General features: G+C 51.3%; 2 protein-coding genes across 4 annotated transcripts in view; one reads left to right on the top strand and one right to left on the bottom strand.

The window, feature by feature from the left end:
• SASH3 (SAM and SH3 domain containing 3) overlaps positions 1 to 13,906 on the top strand; it is a 29,782-nt gene extending 15,876 nt beyond the window's left edge. Inside the window, exons 5-8 of the mRNA XM_038415445.2 lie at positions 952 to 1,115; positions 2,839 to 3,045; positions 11,756 to 11,906; positions 12,546 to 13,906. Of these exons, the coding sequence (XP_038271373.1) occupies positions 952 to 1,115; positions 2,839 to 3,045; positions 11,756 to 11,906; positions 12,546 to 12,724 (701 nt within the window). The 3' untranslated portion in view covers positions 12,725 to 13,906. The remainder of the gene's footprint in view (positions 1 to 951; positions 1,116 to 2,838; positions 3,046 to 11,755; positions 11,907 to 12,545) is intronic.
• A 1,336-nt stretch (positions 13,907 to 15,242) lies between these two features.
• ZDHHC9 (zinc finger DHHC-type palmitoyltransferase 9) overlaps positions 15,243 to 27,571 on the bottom strand; it is a 37,740-nt gene continuing 25,411 nt past the window's right edge. For all 3 annotated transcript variants that reach the window (XM_043491815.1, XM_038415448.2, XM_038415452.1), the window contains 7 exons: positions 26,884 to 27,042; positions 21,090 to 21,227; positions 20,885 to 20,933; positions 20,529 to 20,631; positions 19,832 to 19,935; positions 19,006 to 19,186; positions 15,243 to 17,782 (listed from right to left, as the gene is read on the bottom strand). In XM_043491815.1, coding sequence (XP_043347750.1) covers positions 17,678 to 17,782; positions 19,006 to 19,186; positions 19,832 to 19,935; positions 20,529 to 20,631; positions 20,885 to 20,933; positions 21,090 to 21,227; positions 26,884 to 27,042 — 839 coding nt within the window. In that variant the 3' untranslated portion in view covers positions 15,243 to 17,677. The remainder of the gene's footprint in view (positions 17,783 to 19,005; positions 19,187 to 19,831; positions 19,936 to 20,528; positions 20,632 to 20,884; positions 20,934 to 21,089; positions 21,228 to 26,883; positions 27,043 to 27,571) is intronic.

The raw sequence follows: 27,571 nt of genomic DNA on the forward strand, positions 1-27,571 counted from the left end.
AGTAAGCGCTGCCGGGACCCTGCATCCCTTCCTGTACCCCAACCCCCTGTCCCACCCCAGAGCCCCCTCCCACACCCCAAACCCCTCATCCTCCACCCCACCCCAGAGCCCACATCCCCGGCTGGAGCCCTCATCCCCCTCCGCATTCCAAACCCCTGGCCCAGCCTGGAGCCCGGAGCCCCCTCCCGCATCCCAAACCCCTCATCCCCGGCCCCACCTCCAGACAAAGGCCTCATCCCCCCACCCCAAGCCCCTGCCCCAGCCTGGAACCCCCTCCCCCACTCCAAACCCCTCATCCCAGCCCAAAGCCCTTACCCCATCCTGCACTTCAACCCCCTACCCCAGCCTGGTGAAAGTGAGTGAGGGTGGGGAAGAACGAGCGAGGGAAGGAGGCGGATGGAGCTAGCGGGGGCGGGGCCTCAGAGAAGGGGCGGGGCCTCAGAGAAGGGGCGGGGCATTTGGTTTTGTGTGATTAGAAAGTTGGCTACCCTATGTGCCCTACACACCGCTCATGGAGTTGTGGGGGTGATGCTGGGCAGAAGAACCTCACCTCAGGCCCTCAGCAGCCTCGTCCTGCCTCCTGACCCAGTGCCGCGAGAAGTAGCTGCGCGTTCCTTCACTGTGCAGAGAACAGGCAGCAGCAGCGCCAGGCGGTGACGGTCCCATGCGGAGCAGGGGGAACCAGCTCTGCCCACCGTGGGGGAGGGGCACCCCGAGCCTGTGTTAGGTGCGGATCTCACACGTGTCACTGGGGCTCTTGCTGGTTGGTAGCTGGAGGGTTGTGGCAGGCGCAGTGGGAACAAACTCCTAAGCCCAGTGCAAAGGACAGAGGCACAGTCACTTACCCAGTCACAGGCTGCCCTGGGGTGGGGCCAGCTCTCAGGAAAGGGAAGCAAAACCCCCGGCCTGGCTGGCACAGAGGGAGAGGCTGACATCTTGTCCCTGCTGCAGGAAGTGAATTGGGCTGCACCAGTCCCTGCACCACGGGCAGCAACCGCGACAGCATGAGGCTGGAGGAGCCCCGCCCGCCCTACAGTGGCCCTTTCTGCGGGAGAGCCCGGGTCCATACGGACTTCACACCCAGCCCCTATGACAAGGACTCGTTGAAGCTGCGGGTGAGTAAGGCCTGACTGGCTGGGGCAGGAGGAAGGCGGGGCAGAGAGAACGATCTATTACTGAACACACACCACCAGGTCCACATGCGCTTGGCCTCAGCTCTCCCCGGCTCAGCTGGAGGAGTGCTGGGTTTGCTGGCAGCTCAGCTAAGTGTGTGGGGGCTTGGCCTTTACCATAGCTACCCATTCTCCTAGTGCGAATGGAAAGAGAACAGGAAGGGCCCAAGTCTCCTTTGGCAGCGCTTTGTGTGTCATTCCCACGAGGCATGACTCCCATGCTGCACAGGTGTAGGTCATGCCACAAGGCACCAGGCGGTGTGAACTGGGACTAACACCCCCTTCCCAGCTCAGCTGCTCTCCGGGGCCTGGCCCAGTGCATAGACACCCTAGGGCTCAGGGGCCGGACAGACCCAGCTGCTAGGAGAGCCTTCTCCAGCCTCACCGGGGCCTGTATTGCAGCAAGCAGGATCACCCCCCAGGCCCACTGTAGCCATCACAAAGGCAGAAGCCCAGGCTGTCCCCCATGGCAGGCCCCTCCTGGCAGCTCCCTGGGCAGAGCAGAACTCTACTGCTGGGAGGCTGGTTCTGGTGCTGGCTCTGCTGCCCCCACCAGCCCGGAGCCCCACCAGCCACTACCACTGGCTAACAGGCTATAGAAAGCTCAGCCTTGTAGGCTGGGGCCAGCAGCCCCAGCACCCAGCCATGAGCCCTGCAGCCAGGCCCCACTATGTCAATCCTGCAGCACAACGGAATCAGAGAACAGCTGGCTCCCCAGGCACACAGGGTCCCAGAGCAGCACAGAGCTGCTGAAATGACACTAGCCTCTCCCCCGTCCTCCCAATGCCCAGAACAAGGGGGGAGGGGCTGGGTCTGGGGCACATCTTACTCTGCCCCCCTTCATCACAGCACCTGAGCATCATGGGTTTAGGCCTCATGGGTTTCTCCTCCCACCCTCCAGGCAACAGGGCCATAGCCCCAGTGTACATAGGGGGATCAAAGCAAGCAGAGAGGCTAATGGGCCTGTCCAAGGTCACACAGGGCCTCTGTGGCAGATCAGGGAATTGAACCAGGGGCTCCCAGTTAGGCCAGCCTAGTCCAGGGTACTACATGGACTCTTGGGAACACTGCAGCCTTGGCATCAGGGCAAGCAGCCCCAAACCAGTCTCTCACTGCCAGAGGCAGAGAGGAGGCTTAGAGCCACTTCCCACTCATGGATACCGGGCCTCAGCAAGGCTCTTCTGCTCCAGTCTCTGCTGTGTGCTCCCACTGACTTAGCTCCTCAAGTCTCTCCTGGTGCTCCCACCCCCCTGGTAGGGTACTAAAACGCCAGCACCTGGCTGAGCCCCATCCGGCACTAGAGAAGCTGACCCAGAGGGTGCCAGTAGGGGAAAATGTGGGGAAAAAAGCTTGGCAAAGGCAGCCCCAGCCCTCGCCTTCTTCACTGCAGGGGTAGGAGAGAGGACGACACCCACCCCCAACTGTGGGAATGGATACAGACGGGCTCCGGGGAACAAATAACAGTGCCTTTTCCTGGCTGTCCCCTGCAGCACATCAGCTGTCTTGCGGGGGGGCCAGGCCCCCACCCAGCTCCTACCAGTGCTGCTGCTAGGGGAGCCCGTGGGCACAGACCCAGCAATAATAGAGCAGGTGGGACAAGCGCAGCCCTGTCCCACCTGCCAGGGGTAGAGATTCTCAAAGGGATTCCTCTTTGTGTCTGGCCCAGAAAGGGGACATCATCAGGATCATAGAGAAGCCCCCCGTGGGCACCTGGACGGGGATGCTAAACAACAGAATGGGCTCCTTCAAGTTCATCTACGTGGACATCATCCTTGAGGAGCCAGTGCCAGCCCGCAAGAGCCGGGGGCAGAGCAAAAGCAAGCGGCCAAAGCCCAAGACCTTACACGAGCTGCTGGAGCGCATAAACCTGGAGGTGAGAGCCTGGCCACTGGCTCTGGGGAAGCGGAGGACAGGCGACCTGCACAGACAGGCACCAGCACTAGGGTGACCATACTCGTAGACAGACTCATAGATATTGGGGTCAGAAGGGACCAATATGATCATCTAGTCTGACCTCCTGCACAATGCAGGCCACAGAACCTCTCCCACCCACTCCTGCGATAAACCTCCCACCTATGTCTGAGCTACTGAAGTCCTCAAATCATGGTTTAAAGACTTTAAGGTGCAGAGAATCCTCCAGCAAGTGACCCATGCCCCATGCTACAGAGGAAGGCAAAAACCCCCCAGGGCCTCTTCCCATCTGCGCTGGAGGAAAATTCCTTCCTGACCCTAAATATGGTGATCAGCTGAACCCTGAGCACGTGGGCAAGATTCACCAGCCAGCTATCCAGGAAAGAATTCTCTGTAGTAACTCAGATCCCACCCCATCTAACATCCCATCACAGGCCATTGGGCCTATTTACCATGAATAGTTAAAGATCAATTAATTGCCAAAATCATGTTATCCCATCATACCATCTCCTCCATAAACTTATCGATTTTAATCTTAGAATCATAGAATAGAATCATAGAATATCAGGGTTGGAAGGGACCCCAGAAGGTCATCTAGTCCAACCCCCTGCTCAAAGCAGGACCAAGTCCCAGTTAAATCATCCTAGCCAGGGCTTTGTCAAGCCTGACCTTAAAAACCTCTAAGGAAGGAGATTCTACCACCTCCCTAGGTAACGCATTCCAGTGTTTCACCACCCTCTTAGTGAAAAAGTTTTTCCTAATATCCAATCTAAACCTCCCCCATTGCAACTTGAGACCATTACTCCTCGTTCTGTCATCTGCTACCATTGAGAACAGTCTAGAGCCATCCTCTTTGAAACCCCCTTTCAGGTAGTTGAAAGCAGCTATCAAATCCCCCCTCATTCTTCTCTTCTGCAGACTAAACAATCCCAGCTCCCTCAGCCTCTCCTCATAAGTCATGTGCTCTAGACCCCTAATCATTTTTGTTGCCCTTCGCTGTACTCTTTCCAATTTATCCACATCCTTCTTGTAGTGTGGGGCCCAAAACTGGACACAGTACTCCAGATGAGGCCTCACCAGTGTCGAATAGAGGGGAATGATCACGTCCCTCGATCTGCTCGCTATGCCCCTACTTATACATCCCAAAATGCCATTGGCCTTCTTGGCAACAAGGGCACACTGCTGACTCATATCCAGCTTCTCGTCCACTGTCACCCCTAGGTCTTTTTCCGCAGAACTGCTGCCGAGCCATTCGGTCCCTAGTCTGTAGCGGTGCATTGGATTCTTCCATCCTAAGTGCAGGACCCTGCACTTATCCTTATTGAACCTCATTAGATTTCTTTTGGCCCAATCTTCCAATTTGTCTAGGTCCTTCTGTATCCTATCCCTCCCCTCCAGCGTATCTACCACTCCTCCCAGTTTAGTATCATCCGCAAATTTGCTGAGAGTGCAATCCACACCATCCTCCAGATCATTTATGAAGATATTGAACAAAACGGGCCCCAGGACCGACCCCTGGGGCACTCCACTTGACACCGGCTGCCAACTAGACATGGAGCCATTGATCACTACCCGTTGAGCCCGACAATCTAGCCAGCTTTCTACCCACCTTATAGTGCATTCATCCAGCCCATACTTCCTTAACTTGCTGACAAGAATGCTGTGGGAGACCGTGTCAAAAGCTTTGCTAAAGTCAAGAAACAATACATCCACTGCTTTCCCTTCATCCACAGAACCAGTAATCTCATCATAAAAGGCGATTAGATTAGTCAGGCATGACCTTCCCTTGGTGAATCCATGCTGACTGTTCCTGATCACTTTCCTCTCCTCTAAGTGCTTCAGGATTGATTCTTTGAGGACCTGCTCCATGATTTTTCCAGGGACTGAGGTGAGGCTGACCGGCCTGTAGTTCCCAGGATCCTCCTTCTTCCCTTTTTTAAAGATGGGCACTACATTAGCCTTTTTCCAGTCATCCGGGACTTCCCCCGTTCGCCACGAGTTTTCAAAGATAATGGCCAAGGGCTCTGCAATCACAGCCGCCAATTCCCTCAGCCCTCTCGGATGCAATTCGTCCGGCCCCATGGACTTGTGCACGTCCAGCTTTTCTAAATAGTCCCTAACCACCTCTATCTCTACAGAGGGCTGGCCATCTCTTCCCCATTTTGTGATGCCCAGCACAGCAGTCTGGGAGCTGACCTTGTTAGTGAAAACAGAGGCAAAAAAAGCATTGAGTACTTTAGCTTTTTCCACATCCTCTGTCACTAGCTTGCCTCCCTCATTCAGTAAGGGGCCCACACTTTCCTTGGCTTTCTTCTTGTTGCCAACATACCTGAAGAAACCCTTCTTGTTACTCTTGACATCTCTTGCTAGCTGCAGCTCCAGGTGCGATTTGGCCCTCCTGATATCTTTCCTACATGCCCGAGCAATATTTTTATACTCTTCCCTGGTCATATGTCCAACCTTCCACTTCTTGTAAGCTTCTTTTTTATGTTTAAGATCCGCTAGGATTTCACCATTAAGCCAAGCTGGTCGCCTGCCATATTTACTATTCTTTCGACTCATCGGGATGGTTTGTCCCTGTAACCTCAACAGGGATTCCTTGAAATACAGCCAGCTCTCCTGGACTCCCTTCCCTTTCATGTTAGTCCCCCAGGGGATCCTGGCCATCTGTTCCCTGAGGGAGTCAAAGTCTGCTTTCCTGAAGTCCAGGGTCCGTATCCTGCTGCTTACCTTTCTTCCCTGCGTCAGGATCCTGAACTCAACCAACTCATGGTCACTGCCTCCCAGATTCCCATCCACTTTTGCTTCCCCCACTAATTCTACCCGGTTTGTGAGCAGCAGGTCAAGAAAAGCGCTCCCCCTAGTTGGCTCCCCTAGCACTTGCACCAGGAAATTGTCCCCTACGCTTTCCAAAAACTTCCTGGATTGTCTATGCACCGCTGTATTGCTCTCCCAGCAGATATCAGGAAAATTAAAGTCACCCATGAGAATCAGGGCATGCGATCTAGTAGCTTCCGTGAGTTGCCGGAAGAAAGCCTCATCCACCTCATCCCCCTGGTCCGGTGGTCTATAGCAGACTCCCACCATGACATCACTCTTGTTGCACACACTTCTAAACTTAATCCAGAGACACTCAGGTTTTTCCACAGTTTCGTACCGGAGCTCTGAGCAGTCATACTGCTCCCTTACATACAGTGCTACTCCCCCACCTTTTCTGCCCTGCCTGTCCTTCCTGAACAGTTTATAACCATCCATGACTGTACTCCAGTCATGTGAGTTATCCCACCAAGTCTCTGTTATTCCAATCACGTCATAATTCTTTGACATCACCAGGACCTCCAGTTCTCCCTGCTTGTTTCCAAGGCTTTGTGCATTTGTATATAAGCACTTGAGATAACCTGTTGATCGCCCCTCATTCCCAGTATGAGGCAGGAGCCCTCCCCTCACAGACATTCCTGCCTGTGCTTCCTCCCGGTATCCCGCTTTCCCACTTACCTCAGGGCTTTGGTCTCCTTCCCCCGGTGAACCTAGTTTAAAGCCCTCCTCACTAGGTTAGCCAGCCTGCTGGCAAAGATGTTCTTCCCTCTCTTCGTAAGATGGAGCCCGTCTCTGCCCAGCACTCCTCCTTCATGGAACACCATCCCATGGTCAAAGAATCCAAAGCCTTCTCTCCGACACCACCTGCGTAGCCATTCGTTGACTTCCACGATTCGACGGTCCCTACCCAGGCCTTTTCCTTCCACGGGGAGGATGGACGAGAACACCACTTGCGCCTCCAACTCCTTTATCCTTCTTCCCAGAGCCACGTAGTCCGCAGTGATCCGCTCAAGGTCATTCTTGGCAGTATCATTGGTGCCCACGTGGAGAAGCAGGAAGGGGTAGCGATCCGAGGGCTTGATGAGTCTCGGCAGTCTCTCCGTCACATCACGAATCTTAGCCCCTGGCAAGCAGCAGACTTCTCGGTTTTCCCGGTCAGGGCGGCAGATAGATGACTCAGTCCCCCGGAGGAGAGAGTCCCCGACCACCACCACCCGCCTTCTCCTCTTGGGAGTGGTGGTCGTGGAACCCCCAACCTCAGGACATCGCATCTCATGCCTCCCAACCAGCGGAGTCTCCTTCTGCTTTCTCCCCCCAGACCTATCATCTGGTCCACTCTCCGCAATGGTACCTGTGGAGAGAACATTGAAGCCAGATAGGTCTTTTGCCCTCACTGCTTCCCTTGGAAGGCTGTTCCAGAACTTCACTCCTCTGATGGTTAGAAACCTTCATCTAATTTCAAGTCTAAACTTCCCGATGGCCAGTTTATATCCATTTGTTCTTGTGTCCACATTGGTACTGAGCTTAAATAATTCCTCTCCCTCTCCAGTATTTATCCCTCTGATATATTTATAGAGAGCAATCATATCTCCCCTCAGCCTTCTCTTGGTTAGGCTAAGCAAGCCAAGCTCCTTGAGTCTCCTTTCATAAGATAGGTTTTCCATTCCTCGGATCATCCTAGTAGCCCTTCTCTGTACCTGTTCCAGTTTGAATTCATCCTTCTTAAACATGGGAGACCAGAACTGCACACAGTATTCCAGATGAGGTCTCACCAGTGCCTTGTATAAGGGTACTAACACCTCCTTATCTCTACTGGAAATACCTCGCCTGATGCATCCCAAGACCGTATCAGCTTTTTTCATGGCCATATCACATTGGCGGCTCATAGTCATCCTGTGGTCAACCAATACTCCAAGGTCCTTCTCCTCCTTGGTTACTTTTAATTGATGCGTCCCCAGCTTATAACTAAAATTCTTGTTATTAATCCCTAAATGCATGACCCCACTTCTCACTATTAAATTTCATCCTCTTACTATTACTCTAGTTTACAAGGTCATCCAGATCCTCCTGTATGATATCCTGGTCCTTCTCTAAATTGGTAATACCTCCCAGCTTTGTATCATCCGCAAACTTTATTAACACACTCCCACTTTTTGTGCCGAGGTCAGTAATAAAAAGATTAAATAAGATTGGTCCCAAAACTGATCCCTGAGGAACTTCACTGGTAACCTCCCTCCAACCTGACAATTCACCTTTCAGTATGACCCGCTGTAGTCTCCCCTTTAACCAATTCTTTATCCACCTTTCAATTTTCATATTGATCCCCATCTTTTCCAATTTAACTAATAATTCCCCATGTGGCACCGTATCAAACGCCTTACTGAAATCTAGGTAAATTAGATCCACTGCATTTCCTTTGTCTAAAAATTCTGTTACTTTCTCAAAGAAGGAGATCAGGTTGGTTTGGCACGATCTACCTTTTGTAAAATCATGTTGTATTTTGTCCCATTTACCATTGACCTCAATGTCCTTAACTACTTTTTTCTTCAAATTTTTTTCCAAGATCTTGCATACTACAGATGTCAAACTAACAGGCCTATAGTTACCCGGATCACTTTTTTTCCCCTTTCTTAAAAATAGGAACTATGTTAGCAATTCTCCAGTCATACAGTACAACCTCTGAGTTTACAGATTCATTAAAAATTCTTGCTAATGGGCTTGCAATTTCATGTGCCAATTCCTTTAATATTCTTGGATGAAGATTATCTGGGCCCCCCGATTTAGTCCCATTAAGCTGTTCGAGTTTCACTTCTACCTCAGATATGGTAATATCTACCTCCATATCCTCATTCCTATTCGTCATGCTACCATTATCCCTAAGATCCTCATTAAAGACAGAGGCAAAGTATTTGTTTAGATATTGGCCATGCCTAGATTATCCTTAACCACCACTCCATCCTCAGTGTTTAGCAGTCCCACTTCTTCTTTCTTTGTTTTCTTCTTATTTATATGGCTATAGAACCTTTTACTATTGGTTTTAATTCCCTTTGCAAGGTCCAACTCGACTTGACTTTTAGCCTGTCTCACTTTATCCCTACATGTTCTGACCTCAATAAGGTAGCTTTCCTTGCTGATCCCTCCCATCTTCCACTCCCTGTATGCTTTCTGCTTTTTCTTAATCACCTCTCTGAGATGCTTGCTCATCCAGCTTCGTCTACAACTCCTGCCTATGAGTTTTTTCCCTTTCTTGGGATGCAGGCTTCTGCAGCTTTGACGTGAAGTAATCCCAGGCCTCCTCTGCCTTTAGATCCATAAATTCTTCAGTCCAATCCACTTCCCTAACTAATTTCCTTAATTTTTGAAAGTCAGCCCTTTTGAAATCAAAAACGCTAGTCGCAGATTTATTTTTGTTTATCCTTCCGTTCAGTTTGAACTGAATTAGCTCATGATCACTTGAACCATTTCTAGGCATGGCCCCTACAACCATTTCTTCTACTCACTACTCACCAAAACCAAATCTAAAATGGCATCCCATCTTGTTGGTTCAGCAACTACTTGATGAAGGAATCCATCAGCTATCGCATCTAGGAAAATCGGAGCCCTATTATTATTATTAGCACTTGTCCTCCAGTCTACATCTAAGAAGTTAAAGTCTCCCATGATCATGCAGTTTCCATTAGTATTAACTTCATTAAAAACATTAAAAAGGGCCCTATCCATATCAGATCCCAGCGGTGTATAGCACACCCCAAGTACTATCACAGGGGAGGCTCTAGTAGTTTTCTTCCCCAATGTGATTTTTGTCCAGACGGACTCGGTCTTATCCATTCCATCGCCTCTTATTTCTTTATATTCTACCTCATCATTGATATATAATGCTACTCCACCACCTTTACCTTTATTGCTGTCCTTCCTAAACAGCACATACCCTTCAATAGCTGTAGTCCAGTCATGACTACTATTCCACCATGTTTCTGTTATCTCTATAATATCTGGTTTCACTTCCTGCATCAGTAGCTCTAGTTCCTCCACTTTGTTACCGAGGCTCCTCACCCTGGTGTACAAACATCTTAATTTTTGCTGTTTGGCCTTGCTCACATTCTTTACCCGATTAGACACGGACATTCTACAACCAGTATGACCTATTAGACTGGTATCCACACTGCCCTTCCTCCTTATGTCCATTCTCCTACCCATGGCTGTATCCTTTCTTAGTTTTCTTCCCTCTCAATGCTAAAATCCGTCATGGAGATTACGTCCTGTTTTGGCTGGGACAGTCTCTTTTTTTAAGCCCTGTCCCGGCCACCCTGACTTTTTTTTTGGCAAAAGCGCGGTGCGCAGGAACAGGGTGGGCGAGCAGGTATGCCAGCCCTGCCCAAGGAGGGAGGCAGGGCTCAAGGGAGCAGCGATACTGACACCAGCCCCAGCCTTGTTCATCTCTCATATCAGTGACAGCTCTGCCAACCTGCTCCATATGATCCATGCACCATTCAGTGCAGCCACACCAAACACGGGGAATGCAGCTGCAGTGCAAGGCATCAAAATGCTGCAATTCTTATCTATAGACCACAACACAAACTATGGCACGTCTGCTTAATCATTTGTTCCTCCTCCTCCTCCTCCTCCTCATCTCTCTCTCTCTCACACACACACACACACACACACACACACACACCATTACTGAACCCTTCCCAGTGGATATTACCCTCCCTGGGTTACAGATGTGGGGACCTGCATGAAAGACCTGCTAAGCTTATTTCTACCAGCTTAGGTTAAAAATTTCCCCAAGGCACAAATCCTTTCCTTGCCCTTGGATGGTATTGCTGCCACCACCAAGTGATTTAGACAAAGATTCAGGAAAAGGCCACTTGGAGTTCCTATTTCCCCAAAATGTCCCCCCAAGTCCCTTCACCTCCTTTCCCGGGAAGGCTTGAGAATAATATACCAACCAATAGGTTAACAAAGTGAGCACAGACCAGACCCTTGGGTTTTTAGGACACTAAAAACCAATCAGGTTCTTAAAAGAAGAACTTTATTATAAAGAAAAAAGTAAAAGCAGCACCTCTGTAAAATCAGGATGGAAAGTAATTTTATAGGATAATAAAAAGATTTAAAAACACAGAGGATTCCCCTCTAGGCTCAACTTCAAAGTTACAAGAACAGGAATAAACCTCCCTCTTAGCATAGGGAAAATTCACAAGCTAAAACAAAAGATAATCTAATGCATTTCTTTGCTATTACTTACAATTTCTGTAATTTTAGATGTATCATTTCAGTAGGAGCTGGGTTACCTGCTTGGTCTCTCTCTTTGTCCCAAGAGGGAACAACAAAGAGAGCACAAACAAAACCTCACCCCCCCAGATTTGAAAGTATCTTCTTTTTTTATTAGTCCTTTTGGTCAGGTGCCAACCAGGTGATTTGAGCTTCTTAACCCGTTTCAGGTAAAGGAGGAATTTTATGCTATCCTTAGCTGTATGTTTATGACAATCACAGTGGGCCCCTCTAGCCTTGGAACCTACATCTGTTCCAGTTAATCTAATTGGCAACAAAATAGTTAATACTGACAAGGGTTAAAGGCCATGATAAAACTAGCATCGGCCCTTGGAGTAAGAGGGCCATTCAATACTCAGCTGGCAGATCTCACTGCAGTGGTCACACTGTTCCTCTTTGCACGGGGATTTCTGCAACCTCATGTGCTAGGAACAGGGTTTTTAAATGAAAGTTGAGATCCTGGAGCCCGAGTCTGCCCAGGGTGAAGCTCTCAGCTGAGGGATACAAAGGCTAGATGAGTGTTCTCAAGGATACATGTTCTACAGGCTTAGCCGTTGTGTGAGGTTGATTGTCTCTGTCCCCAGGAGCACATCTCCACCTTGCTATTGAATGGCTACCAGACCCTGGAGGACTTCAAGGAGCTGCGGGAGACCCACCTGAATGAGCTAAACATCATGGACCCCCAGCATCGTGCCAAGTTGCTCACAGCTGCTGACCTGCTGCTGGACTATGACGGTAAGAGGCAAACACCCACTCTGCTACCTTCCTGCACCCAGAGACCTCTCCTCTGTGAGCAGTGGTTCTAAAACAGCCAGTAAGCTCCAGGCCAGGTCTGGCCCTTCCCCGGAATCCACCTGCTGCTATGGGCACAGACATCCACCATTTAAGGGCGTGGGAAGTAGAGGAGTCTGAAGGTGGGCTGTATCCACTGACTCTTAGCCACTAGGACAGACTTCCCCTAAAGGGCCCCAGCTGGCAACCAGAGCCAGGAGTGCCCTGCATTTTACCACAGCCAGTGTTCAAATTACATCCCACATGGCAACTGCTCTGCCAAGGAACCACCCCAGTGCCAAGCAAGGAGAAGCCACCAGGAGACATCCCAGCTGCAAGCTGCTCTGTGCGCCTGGGGGAGAAGTAGCACAAGTGACAGAATAAGCCAGGGGGCCTCACCCAGTGCAGCTGGCTAGACTTAGAGCAAGTCATATCTCATTACCCAGAATGCCTCTGCACAGCCCCTGAGCATGCAGGGAGCAGCCTTACCCTCCCACCCCCAGCTTGGCCCAGCCAAGGGCAGGCTGGGCCCTGCTCAGAGCTCCCTGGGAAGCAGCCCATGTCCTTCAGCCTCTAACGCTTTGGCTTCTCTCCCCCCTGCAGCGGCCAGCGAGGCTGAGGAAGGAGAGAACTCGGAGCTGCAACCTTCCACCTCAGACCCCAAAGGGGACATTCCCCGCGACTCCGGCTGCTTCGAAGGATCTGAGACACTGGAGAGCGGCCGTGATGAGACGGAGCTGAACAGCACAGAGGAGCAACTTCAGACCCTCTCTCTAGAATAGTCCTCCTGAGCCTGCCCCCTCCCTGCCCCAGCATTGTCCTCCCAGCACTACACATCAGGGACTGAGCCTGCAGAGCAGGGAGGACAGGACACGACACCCCAGGGGCACACTCTACCCTGACCAACATCTGGGGAGATTCCTGGACCACAGGTGACCACCCCCGTGCTGGGAACAGTCATGTGAGCCCTGCAGGGGAAGACACTGGGGCTGTTTTATGGTTCCATGGGGCAGCTGCCTAGGTCCCCACCCCAGGATACATCTCCCCTTTGGGAGCTGCACGGGGCCCCTCTGCGCTCCTGTCGAAGACAAAGGACCTGCTTCTGCAAATAGCTCAGCCTTCATCCTCGAGCATCTCTGTTAGAAACTCCAGCCTCAGAGCCTGTGCATTAGCCATGAACAGGTGTTTTCCTGCCCCTCTGCCTGGCACCCACTGTGGTCTGCCCACACCCTCTGCCTGGCCTTACCAAATGGCCGAGGCCTCAGTCAGCAGGACACCCTTTGAATGGGAAGGATCCAGGAAGCTCCTGGGCAATGCAAAGCCACACAGTTTATCTAAGAGGGTGTCTGGGGCTATACAATGGGAGATGCCCACTTGCAGCTGAAGCTCCCCAGCATCAGAGTCTCTTTGCAAGGGAGGCTACAGGTAACCTAGGAGTTGGTGCTAACAGGGTGAGGGAGCCAGGCACCGAACAAGAAGTGAGACCGTTGTGTTTCTAACGCAAGTCTCAGGATGGTGGAGGGAGACAGGCAGCAGAGCAGGGCGATGGATGCCACGCAGGATCCTTGGCATCAAGACTCAGCAAGCGCTGGAGCAGCAGTCTGTAGCCTCCCAAGCTGCATTCCTCAGCAAGGGGCGAGTCCCTTGCAGGGCAGAGCCTAGCCATGTGGCGACCAGCTTGGCCAGAAAGCAGAGGCTTTGGCTCCAGGGGCTTTGCCATTCCTCGTCACAGGACATAGAGTTATTAGAAATACGGCCAGGCTGCAGCAGCTCCCCCAGCCAAAGGCGCGGGCCAGCTCACTGCAGCAACAGACCAGGCCATCATTCCAGCCTGCCACACACACCCGCTGAGGCCGACCTGGCTCAGGGCAGCAGAGACTTGTTTGGAAAGTTGGTAGGAAAGGCAGCACCTTGTGTTTTAAAGGCCTTGCATTGTGCTCGCAACACTCCCCAGTGTGTGGCATTCTGCCTTCGTGTGGGCAGAGTCCCCGCTTTGCGGCAGGCACTGTGCATCAGAACAGCTGCCTGGGGAAGGCACGCACTGAGTGTGCAGAGAGGAAGCCGATACTGAGTTGGTTTGTTTGAAACGATCCTTGATGCTCAGTCCCCGGCCCCACAAACTGCTCAAGAGCCCCCTGTGCAGCAGAGAACGGGGCACCCCAATGTGAATTCATGTGTTCCCTAGAGCGCTCACACCCCTGCTCAGGGCCGTCCTGGACAGACTAACACTGCAGCGTTGGGGCACGTCGATTACGGATGCAGCTGATGGATGCAAGAGGGTGCTGCATTAAGAGCAGCAACAGCCCATCTAGTTTTAGAAAGCAAGCAGGCTGGGTTCTAGCTGGGGCTTGTCCCAGGGCGAAAGGGCTGGGCCAGCTTTGGCACAACGTGGCTGCACCAAGAGTTCTTCAGTTAGCTTATGTTAAAAGGGCAGGAAATAGTCTTGCACTGGAGCTGCACCCATATGCTGTTACCCACAGAATATGCTGAGTGACTGGGTAATGGGCCAATTCCAGTCCTGGAGTAAAGGGCTACAACATCCACTAATGCTGATGGGAGATATATCTGCTTACAGCAGAGTCACCTTTGGCCCCATGTCTGTGGCAAGCTTAGCCCTGAATTCCAGGACTCCTGTGCCTGTAAAGTCTCTGCCTTTCTGTTGCAGTAATGTAGGTTTGGGTGTTGAATTCACTCCCTTGTGCTTGACCCCAATAAAACGTGCTCTAACCTGCAACTCTGCGTGTCGGCCTCCTGCCTGTACCACAGGCTTAGTGAAAGGGCTCGGGACCCTTGGGATCTCCCCTCTCTCAGGGGGAGGTTAGTACAAGGCCATTTTTCCTTGTGCTTCAGTCAACTGGAAGACAGACCCCAGGTGGAGAGGATGCTGCCTCCCTCCTATCCCCCAGCACGCAAGTTTTTCTTGGCAAAAGCGCTCCCCACTTCTACAGCAGGTCCAGGAGCCTTAGTTGTTCTTCTCTTCAGAACAGGTTTTTTTTTAAACTTGCTCCATTTTCTCCCCCACAATCCCACATGTGCAGCTAGCACAAGATCATTCTCAATCCCCATCCCACAAGCTCAGCCCAACCAGCTGACTTTCCCTTCAACCATGTATTGCCAAGAGCTCCTCACAAGGATCCGGAGCTGCCCCAGTGACATTAAAACACACTGAGTAAAATCTGAAAATATGGTTCTTTACAATCAGGGCCCAGCCCCTCTGGCTTTCCGGAGTAAGGGATGCCTCAGGAAAGAGAGTTGACAGACAGACATACACAGGAAGAGACCACAGCTCAGAGGCTTTCAAACTGATTAGGATTCCTTCATTTGTTTAAAAAATCCAAAAAACAAAAAAAAAAACTTCCTTCATTGAGAAACTTAACGGATCAGACAAGGAGCCACGGTGCAAGAGGCACCAGAGGGCCCCCCCAGTGGGCAGAGTTTGACACGGTACATCAGAAAATAGATTAGTAAAAACAGAAATACATTTTTTGCAACAAGTTTTGAGATTTGGTCGGTAGCATGTTGGGGGCAGGTGGAAGAGTTTGGCTGTAGCCTCCAACACAGTCCCCAGCAGGCAGGGGGCACTAGCATGGGCGGGGAGTGGAGCACCACTGGAGTGGCAGAGCGCTGAGCCTATACAGCAGGGACAAGTCCCACCCACAGGACTAAGTCTTCCGTGGGGAGGGATGTAGAGCCCAGAACCTGGCACAGGGTGGGTGATCTCAGAGGGGCCAGCCAGACTCAAGGCTCCTCCTCTGTGCTCTCCCAGCAGGGGAAGAGGGGAAAGTTCTCAAGGGGACAACACACTCCAGCTGGAGCTAAAGGAGGCAGCAATTTTGAACTGTGCTCAACTACAGAGATGGGGGGGAAATGGGAATGCCTCTGTGCCTTCTACCCTGGCCATCCCACTTGCATCAAGCCAGCATAGAGTGGGAGCTTTAAGGTTGAATGGGACAGAGGCCGGGCCACACAGCCAAAGGAGGAACAGGAAGGATCCTGCCCCCAGATCTCAACAGTGCTGCCCTCAAGCCAGAGAGGTAGGGCAGCTCCAACCTCCCCCCTGCTCTGCAGAGCACTGCCCTTCAGGACTCTCAGCACACACCTGCTGTAAGGGGAGTGCTGGGAGACAGGGCACAGTGCAGGTCTCTCATGCTAGGATCACCTCCAATGCCAGCTGAGACAGACCTTTCTGAGAACTAGTTACAGGCCAGTAAATGTGGGTCAAGATGGGGGGGCTCCTGCCTCAAGCTTGGGGGGAAGCAGGTCAGACGCCTCAGTTACCCCAATTCCTCCCTCCCTCCATGCCAGGTTCTCACCCTAGGACATACCACAAGTGGAGGGGAATAAGAGAATAAGAGTGCCCTCTTGAGCAGAATCAGGAATTCCCCCTAAGCAGAGACTGGGAATTACAACAGACAGACGGGCAGGGGACACCCCTCCCCTGGGGGCACATGGGGGGTGCCACAGAAGGGCTCCTCCTTTTAGCCCCACTCAATATCTCTTGGTGGGAAACATGGAGGGAAGATGGCACAAAGAAGATGGCTAAGCTGCCTCACCGCAGCCCTCGAGCTGAGACTGGGAGCCCCCAGGAGCATGGCTCATGCAGACAGGAGGAGAAAGGAGTCAGACTCCAAAGAGTTCCTTCTCCCAAGGCAACAGCCCCCTGACCCAGCTGACAGAACCCCTTGCTCCAGGTGGAAAAGTATGTGGGGGCCCTGGAATACTGCAGTGAGGCCTAGGCACCTCCTGACAAAGGGAGTTCAGAGCCAACCGGGACAGAGAGAGGGAAAGAGCTTTTCACCATTTACTTCAATGGGGGCACAGCCTCCCCAGGCAAGGGGTGGAAGCCCCATTGCTCGGGGCAGCAAACACAAGAGTCGACAAGGCACTAGGGAACAAGTCCTGCCCTGGCCCCAGGAACAGAGTGCAAATGACCTAAGAGGGCTCTTCCCTCATGATTCCCTGGTGCAACTGCTCTGCAGCTGGTGCAGGGTCAAGAGAGTAGCGAGCTCTGCCCCTGGCATTGCTCTCCCCCGACACTCCTGCAGTGAAAGGTACACTCCCCCAAAGGAGGCTGCCCACTTTATGATTGTTCAAGGACCTCTAATGCCTGCTAGTCACTAATCGGGAAGTTTGGGAAGGAAGCTACAGAAAACCATCTCCAGGTGCCAGGTGTTTCTGGCCCTGTTGGCACCAAGACAGTATTTCCTGGCTACCCCACCACCTTAAACAATAAAATAATGCCAGAGACTGAGGGAGAAGGGGGAGGAAGAGAGACGAACACTGCCATGGTCACAGTCACCTTCCCATCATGATTCCTCAATCCTGCCACTCCACTGCAGGGCAGCTGCCGACGTCAGAGATGACTGCTGGGGCAGAAAGAGAGGGCCATGGCCAGGCTAGCATTTAGCACTAAGGACCAACTGCAGAGTGAGAAGTCCTACTTCAACCTGTTCCGAGACCAGCTGCAAGGGTAAAGGTCTGTACCAATGACTGACGTGCTCTGCTCACTCTTTGAATCCATTGGCAATGACCTGGGCCAGGCGCACTCCTGTCCACAATCAAGTGAATAAAGACTAAAGCAAAATGGCCATGAGGAATCGCCTGCCTGCCAGCCCATCTGCTCCCCTCAGTGAGGAGTGGTCTGCTCGCCTGCCAGCCAGCCGGCCTTCTCCGCCTGGCAATCACTTCTGGCATTGATTGGACAGAACAAACAATGTTCTCCTTTTGAACAGAGGTTAGTGCTCAGTTGGCCCATCGTCCTGGGGCTGTGCTGGGAGCTTCACAGCAGAAGGTTGAGTCTCCTCCGGCATCCCAGTGGGGCTCAGCGGCAGCATGGGGACCTGGGAAGAGGAGAGAGTAATGGGATGGAGCAGACACTCTCAAACCCACAGTGCGTCTTTCCCTCCAAAACCACAGGCAACAGCAGGCTGCCTTCGACAACCCCGCCCATTGAGGTCAAGCAGGGATGGGAACAGGGGACGGAAAGGACCCTCCTGCATCACTCAGTTCAGTCCCAGCTATTGCAGGCCATCCTGTCATGTAATCCTATTCGATTTATCAGGCTGGGCTGTTTGCCCCACTGCTCCTACTGAGAGACTGTTGCAGAGCCTCCTTCCTCTGCTCGTTAAACTCAGTTTGTTTACAGACAATTTGTCCCTATTTGTTCCTGCCCCAACATTGTCCTGTAGCTTCAACGCCTCTTCTCTCTCCCTGCTGCTTCCCCCACGACCAGCAATGGCTTCAGGCTCCTGCTTGCCTTTCTTCACCTGCAGGCCAAGGTTAGAGGGGCCTGGTGAAGAGTGGAAGAAGGAACTAACTCTCTAATTGCCCCCGCCTACCCCCCTCCTTCCAACGAGCCCAGCAGCCCCCTCGGCCACTGTTCTCTCTCATGAAGTTACACTCCCAGTTCAGGTTTGGCACCACCAAGTGCTGCTGTAGGTCAAGTGGAGGAGCTGGGTCAGAGAGGGGGAAAGGGGCCCAGGGAACTGGAAGCAAGTGGATTATTCAGGCTTCCGACAGATACAGCTGCCCTGCAGAAACCGGTGCTGCCATAATACCCTCACCCAGAGATGGAAACATGGTGAGGAAAAAAGGCTCCAGAGCGAGTGATAAATCAGGCCGGGGCCCAGGCTTCTGGGTCCCCTGCTCACTCACCACGGCTTCCTCCTACTGCAGTGAGTGCCTGGTCCTGGGCCAGCTACTGCCAACACTGGCAGGGGGTGATTCCCAGGATGATAGCCCCCAGCTGACCACACTTGCCTTCAGGGTGCCACAAGAGAATGTAAAGGAGCCCAGCTGCTTGGAAGCTGCTTTGCAGCTGCCCTGCTCTCCCCCACTCATGGACAACCCCCTGCCAGCATCATCTCTGCAGCAAGACTCCTTCCAGGAGATCCCTCAGCTCAGGACCTAGCTTTACTCCAAAGACAGCTGCCTCACTCTCCCTATTGCAGGTTGTTCTCAGCCCCTTTCTGTCCTCCTGGATAGAGCTGGAGCTTATGGCTACCATCACCAGCAGGAGAGGAGTACAGGGCATCTGGCCGCATGGGGGAAGAGGGTCACTTACTGCACTTTGACGCGTGGGACTGCTGCTGCCCTCCTGAGTGCTGCCCACTGCCTGCGCACCAAGCACCTGAGCAGCATCAGGCTCCTGAGTGCTGCTCTTCTCCGATGAGCTGGGCTCCTGAGTGCCGGGCCCCGGCGCACTGCTCTCCTCCTGCTGCAAGATGCCCCGTCTGTCCAGCACACTGCAAGGAACAGAGTGGGTAGGCTGAGGGCACAGCCCTGCTTCACCCAAGGCAGGACTGGGGAGGGGGTGGCAGTGGAGGGCCTGAGAGCATAGCCTGGTCTCGCCCAAGGCAATCCCTGCTGCAAGGACAGGAACAAGGCGGCTGCCAGGGGAGGGGCTCTGATGCGGCGAACGCCACAGGCATGTGCCTGTTCTCGCTGCATGGCTCATAGAAACAGAAGCTCCTCTGCTCCCCAGTCAGCACCAGAGCCCCATGTGAAACAGTGTACCTAGCTCCTGAGCAAAGGCCTGAAACCTCGAGGTAAGGTTGGGATGCCAGGAGCAGAGGCCAGTTCCCCGGGACAAAGTCTCTTGCCAGGCCGACGCGTCTGGGGAGAGGAGCTGCCCCTTGGCTAAGGAAGGATGAAGTGCAGCACAAACTTGCCTCGCTACAGGCACATACAGAAGGCCCCCTCTCCCTCAGGTTTTGAGTACAGATAACACTCCCCTTTCCCCTAGAGGAAGCCATGCATGGCTGAACAGCCGCCCACTGTGTAATGGGCTGGCAAGGCAAGGGCTTATGCCACAGACACCCGTATCTGTGACCCAGTGCCCCTCCAGCCCCATGTGCCATGCAAGCCTGCGATTGCTCCCCAGCTCTTACCTGGGGGGCAGTGGCCCACACAGCACTTCACAGCAGTTCTTCACAATGTTCCCATGGCTATAGGGATTCTGCACCCGGTTCTTCCCAGTCCATGCCCCCTTAATCTGCAAGCAGAGAATACCCCAAAGGGACTGGGTATGAGCTCCCTGCCAGACCAGGGCTCTTGAGCATTCAGCTCCACTGACTGATGCAGTGGGGCACTGCACAGGTGCCCCTCATCATGGTTACACACCGCATGGGCTCTGGCTGCCTCTCAGAGCAGGGCTTGGACCCTGTTATTTCCATTTCTGACACATGGAGACCATCAGCCCTAGCACGAACCTAGCCCCCTGGGGACTGAAAGTGGGGTCCTAGACTCCTTGTGCATCCAGTGGCTGGGCAGGGGCTGAGGAGGGATTTGGGCCCTCCCCATTCTTGAGCAGCAGGCCTAAGGAGGCCTCAGAATAAGCTTGGGTTGACCTAAATTGCATTTCTGGGGCCTGTGGCAGCATTGAACCCATGTGCTACCCTGGATATATGCCCTCCCTCCACCCCCAGCCTGCGCCTGGAGTTTGGCCTTGCTGTGTGCTAGGGGAATTCACCCAGTGATGAACTGATGAGAAGTGGGGACGGGGGGGAGTGGAGGAGGAGATCGCTCTGAAAAGGAGCTGGGGAGGGGCAAGCACACAGACAGGAGAGAGTGGGGAACATCACTCACGTCTTCGTTGGTCGTCTGGTTCAGAGCCACCAAGAAGGTGTGGAATCCGGTTAACCCCACCACTGACCAGAGGGTGAAGAAACAGATAAGCACCTCCAGGACCGTGAGCAGCTGGTTAAGGATTCAGAACCCCATTGCAAAGCATCTTTCTTCCACTGACCCCGCTTCATGACACTCTGTGTCACTCCCCTCTGCTCCCCCTAAACACATGGACCGCTCCTCTCCCATTGCCCCATAGCCTATAGCCACTCCCACCCCCCAATTAAAAAGAAAGCCTCCAGAAAGCCCATGGGGAGACTCTGCACACAAGTCCCACACCTCCCTCCCACACCGGGCAGAGGGGTGGGAAAAGATATGTTCCAGGGGTCTCTTTCAACGTGTTCAGGAAGCCAATCTTCAGAGACTCTGGGCAACACAAAAGAGAGAGGTTAATGTACAGTGCTATCCAAGACGACAGGTCTCGTGCCTCCTCCAATCTATTAATTTCTGTGCTGATCTTGACCCAACCCCAACCCCGACAGCACAGCTCCCCACGCTGATCCCCCCACCGGCAGGACTCACTGAGTGCCACGTAGACGATGTTGAAGGTGAAGATGTAGATGGTGAGGAGTGAGAGCGAGAGGATGAAGAGGTAGAAGTAGCGGTAGTTCCTCTTCCCCACGCAGTTCCCAACCCAGGGGCAGTGATGGTCAAAGCGCTCTGGGGGAGCAAGAGAAGGACGTCAGCACACCTGCAGTATGGGGCAAGGCAGGGGCACCCAAGCCCTGCCAACACATCCCACCAGCACAGCTGGGGAAGCCCTAGCCAAAGCCCAAGGCAAGGGGCTTTCATTTCCTGTGCCTCCATCAGCAGAAAGCGCTCCCAGATTGTACCAGGCTAAGTCTCCAGGGGGAAGGATCTTGTGGGAAGAACACTTCCTACCCTGCTCCTCTTCACAGGAAACACTCCCCCATGCTGCAGCCCTGGAAAAGGAAGGCCTCTAGTTTGGGGATACCTGGCCTTTTCCAGACCAACACCCCATGCCACAACTGAAAAGTTTCAGGACCCCCTCCATCTACCACAAAGACAGAGAGTGTGGTTGATACGTGGGCCTGAGCGTGTCCCCAGGTAGAGACCCCATCCTCCTACAGAACCAGGCAAAGGGGCTAGCAAAGCTCCTCCATTGTGCAGAGTGCTCCTGAAGCACTGAGGTCACTTCTAGTGGGGCATTCAGCTCTATGGGAAGTATACCGAGCACTGCTGTTCCTGTTCCCAGAGTGCACTGCTGTTTGTTTCCGGTATTAGATATAACCCACTCAGCTCCATTAACCTAGTGTCTGTTTCAGTTACAAAAATCAGCAACTGCTCCCCTTCATCCTCTTAGCTTCCCACAGTGTGCAGCTCACAGCTGTTGCAGATAAAGGTGGATGATAGAGTTATTAATTACACACACACACACACACACACACACACACACCCCTTTAAAATAACATTATTAAGGTTGCAAAGTCAAACACTCAAAAGTTAGGAAATGCCAGAATTAAGCATGTCCATGCAACCTTAATTTGCCTCCTGTATGCCTACATATTATGACAGTCTTTAATTCCATGATCACATACTATTTCTTCCCCCTAAGAGAACAGCTGCTTCATTTTAAAAAGTCATTATTAAGGGCACAAGAGCAAATCATCTCAATGCATAGGAAAGATGGGAAGTATGTAGGGGATGACCTTGGCTTAACCAGGAGATCTTCAAACACCTGAAACCCAAAAAACAGTGATACAAGTGGAAACTAAGTCAAATTATTAAATTATTATGAATATTAAAAAAAGCATGTCGGGGCAAAATTAGAAAGGCCAAGACAAAAAACAAGATAAAACTAGGTAGGGACACAAAAGGTAACAAGAAAACATTTTACAAATATGTGAGAAGCAAGAGGAAGACCAAAGACAGGGTAGGCCCATTACTCAATGAGTAAAGACAGACAGTAATGGCTTAAGCGTTAAATGCCTTTTTTGTTTCAATTTTCACCAAAAAAGTTAACAGTGACTGGATAACTAACAGTGAACATCAGTGTAAATGGGGTAGGATCTGAGGCAGATCAAATCTACCTGGATTTCAGTAAGGCATTTGATACAGTTCCACATGGAAATAATTAGTTAAATTGGAGAAGATGGGGATTAATATGAAAATTGAAATTTGGACAAGGAATTGGTTAGTGGGGAGACTGCATACTGAAAGATGAACTGTCAGGCCAGAGGGAGGTTACAACTGGAGGTCCTCGGGGAGTGGTTTTCAAACTGATTGCTTTTAACATTTTTATTAATGGCCTTCATACAAAAAGTGGGTGTGTGCTAATAAAATTTGCAGATGACACAAAGTTGAGAGGTGTTACTAATAGGACGACCAGAATATCACACAAGAAGATTTGGATGACCTTTAAAGCTGGAGTAACAGAAATGGGATGGAATTTAATAGTAAAAGGGCATGCACTTAGGGACTAAGAACAAGATTTTTTGCTACAAACTGGGGACTTATCAGTTGGAAGGGACAGAGGAGGAAGAGAAAGACATGGTGTATTGATTGATCACAGAATGACTATGAGTTGCCAGTGTGATGTGGCCATGAAAAAGGCTAATGCAGTCCTAGGATGCATCAGCCGAGGTACTTCCAGCAGAGACAAGGAGGTGTTAGTAACGTTATGCAAGGCACTGCTGAGACCTCATCTGGAACACTGTGTGCACTGCTGGTCTCCCATGATTAAGAAAGATTAATTTAAACTGGAACAAGTTCAGAAAAGGGCTATCAAGATGATCTGAGGAATGGAGAACCTACCTTATGAGAGGAGACAAAGAGCTTGGCTGGTTTAGCCTAACCAAAAGAAGGCTGAGGGGAGATAGGACTGCTCTCTACAAATACATCAGAGGAATAAATACCATGGAGGGAAGGAGTTAAGTGCCAATATGGACACAAGAACAAATGGATATAAACTGGCCATCAACAAGTTTAGGCCTGAAATTAGACCAAGGTTTCTAACCATCAGAGGAGTGAAGTTCTGTGAGAGCCTTCCAAGGGGAGCAGTGGGGCAAAAAAAAAAAAACCTAACTGGCTTCAGGACTGAGCATGATAAGTGTATGGAGGCGATGGTAGGACTACACTACCTACAATGGCATGTAGCCCATCTGCAACTGCCAGCAGCAAATATCTCCAACAACCAGTGATGGATACTAGATGGGGTGGGCTCTGTGTTACTACAGAGAATTCTTTCCCACGTATCTGGCTGGTGGGTCTTGCCCACATGCTCAGGGTCTAACTGATTTCCATATTTGGGGTTGGGAAGGAATTCCCCCTGGGTCAGATTGGCAAAGACCCCGAGGGCTTTTCATCTTCCTCTGCAGCATGGGTCACGGTCACTTGCAATTTAAACTAGTGTAAATGGTGGATTCTCTGTAACTTGAAGTCTTTAAATAAAGGTTTGAGGACTTCAGTACCTCCGCCAGAGGTTCTGGGTCTATTACAGGAGTGGGTGGGTGAGGTTCTGTGGCCTGTGATGTGCACAAGGTCAGACTAGATGAGCATGATGGTCCCTTTCAGCCTTCAAGTCTATGAATCTATGAGACTTTGTATAATCTTTGTAAATAAACAAGATTTTCCCTCCTAGTGGGAAAAACCCACAGGACCCCAAAGTTTGACTAGCCCCTTCGGTCAAAAGGAGGTAACAATACAAAGTGCAGTGCTAAATACTTGGAAAAAATCAGGCCCTAGATGTCTCAAATTGGATACGCAAAGCTAGCCAACACCTTTGACCTTAATCTTTCTGTGCCTCAGCCACATCTGTAAAATGAGGATAATCCCACCCCTTCACTTCATGGGGTGTGGGGAAGTCAAATCAGTGGTTGCGAACACTCCGATATTGTAGTGATGAGTGTGCTACAGAAAAGCCCCTACAAAAATTAGTAATTCTGTCTCCAAAGCAGAGTTTGAATAGCATCCAGTAAAAAAAAAACGGGACACTCACCGAGCAATGAGAAAAACTACTGAATAGCTGCCCATGAAGCGAGCGTACATCCATCCTGTGCACTGAATGAGGCAGGGATCCTGCACCCAAAATAGTATTAAAAACTACCATAATGCATACAGACGGGTGACCTAAATTGTGGCATTTCCTATCTTTCAACTGCTTGACTTTGCAACCTTAATGTTCTTTTAACACAGTTGTGTGTATAATTTTCTAGGTTTTTTTGAAAAGCAATCTGAAAATAAGTTCCATCATATTGGGTTTTCAGCAGGGTTGGAACCTTTAAATCCATCTCCCAGACCTTTGCTGCTTGAGCTAATAGAGTAACTGACAGCAATAGTAGATTGTTATCCTCTATTTGGCCCACCACTAAATGGGGAAGAAAACAAACATGCACTTTGCCAGTGAGTTTCACAGATATTTGCTGACAGCAGCAGAATGGTGAGACTCAGGAATGTTGGGTTCTACTCCAGACACAGGAGGAGAGCGCACTCTAGCAGGCACAGAGTCTTCTGCCCACTCCCCACAAGCTTGCCGCCTTCTGCCCTGTCCCCCACAACCTGTCTCTGTCACAGTCCTGTCTCTTCCCCATCCCTGGCACCTTGTTCCAGTCCCATTCTCCACTCCTCAGGCTTCTCAGCCGAGTCCCAGTCTCCTTGCCCAGCCACCAGTCCAATTTCCTCTTCCTGCACTCCATCAGATCTGTTCCCCTCCCACCCCCCCCACACACACACACACACACACACACACACACACACACACACAAAATGGCTCCCAGTCCTAGCCTCCGTCACTGGGCTCCACATCCAATCTCAAATTCAAAACTGATAGAAGGAAATACTTTGTACAACACAAACTGTGGAACTCATTGCCACAAAAAGTTGTTGGCCAAGAATTTAGCAAGACTCAAAGAGGGACTGAGCAATTACATGGATAATGGGCTGAAAGAATGGACTATAAGGTGGATAGAAAGTTGGCTCGATTGTCGGGCTCAACTGGTAGTGATCAATGGCTCCATGTCTAGTTGGCAGCCGGTATCAAGTGGAGTGCCCCAAAGGTTGGTCCTCGGGCCAGTTTTGTTCAATATCTTCATAAATGATCTGGAGGATGGTGTGGATTGCACCCTCAGCAAGTTTGCAGATGACACTAAAGTGGGAGGAGAGGTAGATACGCTGGAGGGTAGGGATAGGATACAGAGGGACCTAGACAAATTAGAGGATTGGACCAAAAGAAATCTGATGAGGTTCAACAAGGACAAGTGCAGAGTCCTGCACTTAGGACCGAAGAATCCCACGCACTGCTACAGACTAGGGACCGAGTGGCTAGGCAGCAGTTCTGCAGAAAAGGACCTAGGGGTTACAGTGGACAAGAAACTGGATATGTGTCAACGGTGTGCCCTTGTTGCCAAGAAGGCCAATGGCATTTGGGGCTGTATAAGTAGGGGCATTGCCAGCAGATCGAGGGACGTGATCGTTCCCTCTATTCGACATTGGTGAGGCCTCATCTGGAGTACTGTGTCCAGTTTTGGGCCCCACACTACAAGAAGGATGTGGAAAAATTGGAAAGAGTCCAGCGGAGGGCAACAAAAATGATTAGGGGACTGGAAAACATGACTTACGAGGAAAGGCTGAGGGAACTGGGATTGTTTAGTCTGCGGAAGAGAAGAATGAGGGGGGATTTGATAGCTGCTTTCAACTACCTGAAAGGGGGTTCCAAAGAGGATGGATCTAGACTGTTTTCAGTGGTAGCAGATGACAGAACAAGGAGTAATGGTTTCAAGTTGCAGTGGGGGAGTTTAGGTTGGATATTAGGAAAAACTTTTTCACTAGGAGGGTGGTGAAACACTGGAATGCGTTACCTAGGGAGGTGGTGGAATCTCCTCCTTAGAAGTTTTTAAGGTCAGCCTTGACAAAGCCCTGGCTGGGATGATTTAGTTGGAGATTGGTCCTGCTTTGAGCAGGGGGTTGGACTAGATGACCTCCTGAGGTCCCTCCCAACCCTGATATTCTATGATTCTATGACAAGAAGAATATCCAGAGCTAGAATAGTTAATGCTTAAAAAAAAAAAATGTATCGCAAGGGAGATAAAGCCTCCAGCTTCAGATTTTAAACCAATCTCTGACTATTTGGAATTAGAATGAGGCCTTCATAGGGGACAGATTATCCCCCATCTGCTATTGTGGGGTTGTCCTTCAAAGCAGCTGGGATTGGCCACTGATGGAGAGAGGATACAGGGCTAAATGTACACTCAATCTGATCACATCTCGCAGTTCCTATGCCCCAGATGCTACCATGTGAGGCATGAGTGCTGGATTGAGGTCTTCCCCATGGCAAGGGCATCGTGCTCTCTTAACTCACCCACACAATTGTCGCAGATGCTGCAGTGCGAGGCACGGGGGGGCCGGAAGATCTTGCACGTATAACAGTACTTCAGCTTCACTATCTGGTTGTTGATCTGGAAGTTTTTGATACGTGGAGGCGGGCGCTGACCCTGAGGCACAGTTCCATTGGTGGCCTCTGAAAGCAAAAGCCAATCAGACACCAGAATTGCTAATCCAAGTCCACTGCATTTCAGCAATAACTGCTTGTTCCATCTCATTAACACCAAGACCAGGAGAGCCTGCAATGATCAGATCCGTGGGCAGCAGCTCTTTTCACAGCTCTAAGAACTTGGGGCCAGGTGAAGAGAAGCCAAGGACTCTGCTGAATGAAGGAACGGGGCAAACCATTGCTAGGATGTACCTGCGCCTGACATCACCTTCCAGAAAGGGAGAGAACGACCCAGACTGTTCCCATTCCCAGTCATGGTCTTGTGTGCGAGTGAGTGGGGTGTTGGGGAGGGAGAGGGGAATTCCCTGGGTAAACCCAGCACTGCAGGAGGAGAGAGAACTCATGTGAGCTGATGGATGGGTACTTCGGGTGGGGGGGGGAGGTGGACCTTTCAGAGCTGAGGGAAATGCAGGGCACCACCACCACTCTCCAGGCAAACTCACTCCTCTCACAGAGTCAGAAGGGAAGATATGCTCCCCAGCAAACTCCCCACACC

This window comes from Dermochelys coriacea, chromosome 9 (assembly GCF_009764565.3).
Source record: "Dermochelys coriacea isolate rDerCor1 chromosome 9, rDerCor1.pri.v4, whole genome shotgun sequence".
NCBI lineage: Eukaryota > Metazoa > Chordata > Testudines > Dermochelyidae > Dermochelys > Dermochelys coriacea.